Source organism: Lepidothrix coronata, unplaced genomic scaffold, assembly GCF_001604755.1.
Source record: "Lepidothrix coronata isolate B3197 unplaced genomic scaffold, Lepidothrix_coronata-1.0 Scaffold416, whole genome shotgun sequence".
In the NCBI taxonomy this organism is placed as follows: Eukaryota; Metazoa; Chordata; class Aves; order Passeriformes; family Pipridae; genus Lepidothrix; species Lepidothrix coronata.
Genome location: NW_016690596.1, coordinates 69,633 through 72,290, shown reverse-complemented (window position 1 = coordinate 72,290; position 2,658 = coordinate 69,633). Strand labels below are relative to the sequence as shown.

Here is a 2,658-nt window from a genome sequence, read left to right as displayed (position 1 = left end):
ATATATATTATTATATATATGATATATTATATATACTATATATAATATATATTATTATATATTATATATTATACATTATTATGTGTTATAAACCATTATCATTATAATATATTTATAATATATTTATAATATATCATAAATATATTATATGAGATATAATATATATAATATATATTATATACATTATATATAATATATAATATATTATTTTATATATTTTATATATTTTATATTGTATATAATATATTATTATATATCATATATTATACATTATTATGTGTTATAAACTATTATAATTGTAATATATATAATACATAATATATAATATATAATATAATATATTATATATAATATATTATATATAATACATTATATTATATATAATATATTATATATTCCATTTATAAAATAAATCATTATTATAAATAAATTATTTAGTAAATAAATTTATGGAGTAAATAAACGTTTCATGCTCTTAAGTCACCCGAGTTCCTCGTTTTCTCCTTTCCCGCTGAGGAGCAGATTCCTCTTGGGAAGAGGAGAAGATCTGGCCCGACCAGCAGGTTTGGGGCACGTGTTTTGGGAGCTTGGGGGGGGGTTTACCTCCTAAAACACTGTCCAGGTCCTTTTTGGAAGGGTTGATTTCCCCTCCTAAAATAATGTCCAGGTCCCTTTTGAGGGGGTTGATTTTGTCCCCTAAAACCCTCTCCAGGTCCTTCTTGTGAGGGTCATTTTTGTCCCCTAAAACACTCTTCAGGTCCTTTTTGAGGTGGTTGATTTTCCCTCCTAAAACACTGTCCAGGTCCTTTTTGAGGAGGTTGATTTTCCCTCCTAAAATAATGTCCAGGTCCTTTTTGGGAGGGTTGATTTTCCCTCCTCAAACACTGTCCAGGTCCTTCTTGAGAACATCGATTTTCCCTCCTAAAACCCTCTCCAGGTCCTTTTTGGGAGGGTTGATTTTCCCTCCTAAAACACCCCGAGGTCACCTTTAGAACGGGTCACTTGGGGAGTTTTGGGCCCATCCAAGGAGACGAAAATTCCCACGTTTTTTGTGTTCCTGCTCCAACACCTCCCCAGAATTTCAAGGTCTCCCTTCAAGGGAGAATTTAAAGGGCAAATTTCAGGGAGAATTTCAAGCTCTCCCTTCTGGAGGATCATCCAACTCCACACTCACCCTGCCCTCCCACATCCCAGATTCCGAATCCGACCAACCCTCCGGCGTCTCCCAGTCTTTGGGATCTCCCAGGATCTAAAAACAGGGAAAAACTTCTTTTCTTTGCTCATTTTGACATCGTTTGACGTCGTTTGTGATGTCGTTTGTGACGTCGTTTGTGACGTCGTTTGTGACGTCGTCTGTGACGTCGTCGTCGCCCCCACCCCGGACCTTCCAACCTGGAGGAACCAAAGGCGGTTTTGGGGGAATTTTTAGTGGGAAAATCAAGAGGGAAATTAGGGAATGAGTGGAATAAATTACCACTGAAGGCTCTCGTCCACCGGGCACTGCTGGGATTTAGGGGCGGATCAGATCCGAGAAATCCTCAAGTTCTTGAGGGACGGGGCCAAAACTGGCTCTTGATCCTTTGGCAGGAGGACAAAAAAAACGAATCCCAAAGCTCAGAAAATAAGGAAGGGGCCTAAACCTGAACGCAACACCCAGGAGATTCCCATGGAAGTCCGGAACAAAGCCCCAAAATCGCGGGATTGTGCCTAAAAATAGACAAGTGCTCTGGGTAACGATGAGGGCGAGGCCGTTTTTCCCTGGATAAAGTGAATTATTTGGGGGGGGGGGGGCACAAAAACCTTCCCTGGAGTTTCCTGCTTTTTCAGCCGACCCCAAACGCCGACATTTCGACCTCTGCATTTTTTTCCCCTCCAGCTGAGCCCTCTTTAAGACAAAACCGAAGCCAAACTATCCCGTCGAGCCGGGTTTAACCCCGGGGGGGCGATTTTATCCCTTCTCCCTTTTTTTTCCAGGGATGCGAAGGAAAAGGAGCTCTGCTCCTTTAAGCCCCGGAAAACTCCTTTGCCATCCAGGTGGAGTCAAAGCCCTTTCCCGGGCTATAAAATCGCGGGGGGGAGAGAGAGAGGCAGGAACAGCAGCTGTTTTCCTTGGATCTTCCCAAGCCTCCGGTCTCACCATGGTAAGAGCGTGTTCGGATCGAGCTCGACTTAAAAAAAAAATATAAGTCTCGATTGTTTTTTAACTTTTTTTCCCAAGTTTTTCCTCTTTTTTTCCCCCCTCCTCTTTCTCTCCTTCCTTCCTGCCGGGGTTTGTTCATTCCCAGCGGGTTTTTTGCTCTAATTCCCCATCAACTTCTGCCTTCATTGATTCGGGGTTTGCTCCTTATATGGGGAAAAGTCGAGGGATGTTGCTCGGAGCGGCCTCCGAGTTGCGAAGTTTCCGTCTCTTTATGACAAACTGAGTTTAATTTCCTTATTTTTTGGGGGGGCTGGAAGATCATTATCTCCATCCTGAGCTCAACTCTAAATTTAAACTTCTTTGCTTCTCCCCCCCCCTAAGTTTAACACCTCAAATGTTTTAAACCGAGAACTAAAATCCCAACTTTTAAGGTTTTTTCCCCTTTTTTTTTTTTTCCTTAAGAAGGAGCTGCCATGTTGCCTTTGTCTGCTCTTAAAAATCCCTTGGGATTAGATATT

The 2,658-nt window shown here is 41.0% G+C and overlaps 1 protein-coding gene across 1 annotated transcript in view; it reads left to right on the top strand.

Annotated features, from left to right (window-relative positions):
• The first annotated feature begins 2,092 nt into the window (after positions 1 to 2,092).
• Positions 2,093 to 2,658, top strand: part of LOC108509859 (tubulin alpha-3 chain) — a 10,235-nt gene continuing 9,669 nt past the window's right edge. Inside the window, exon 1 of the mRNA XM_017839452.1 lies at positions 2,093 to 2,141. Coding sequence (XP_017694941.1) covers positions 2,139 to 2,141 — 3 coding nt within the window. The 5' untranslated portion in view covers positions 2,093 to 2,138. The remainder of the gene's footprint in view (positions 2,142 to 2,658) is intronic.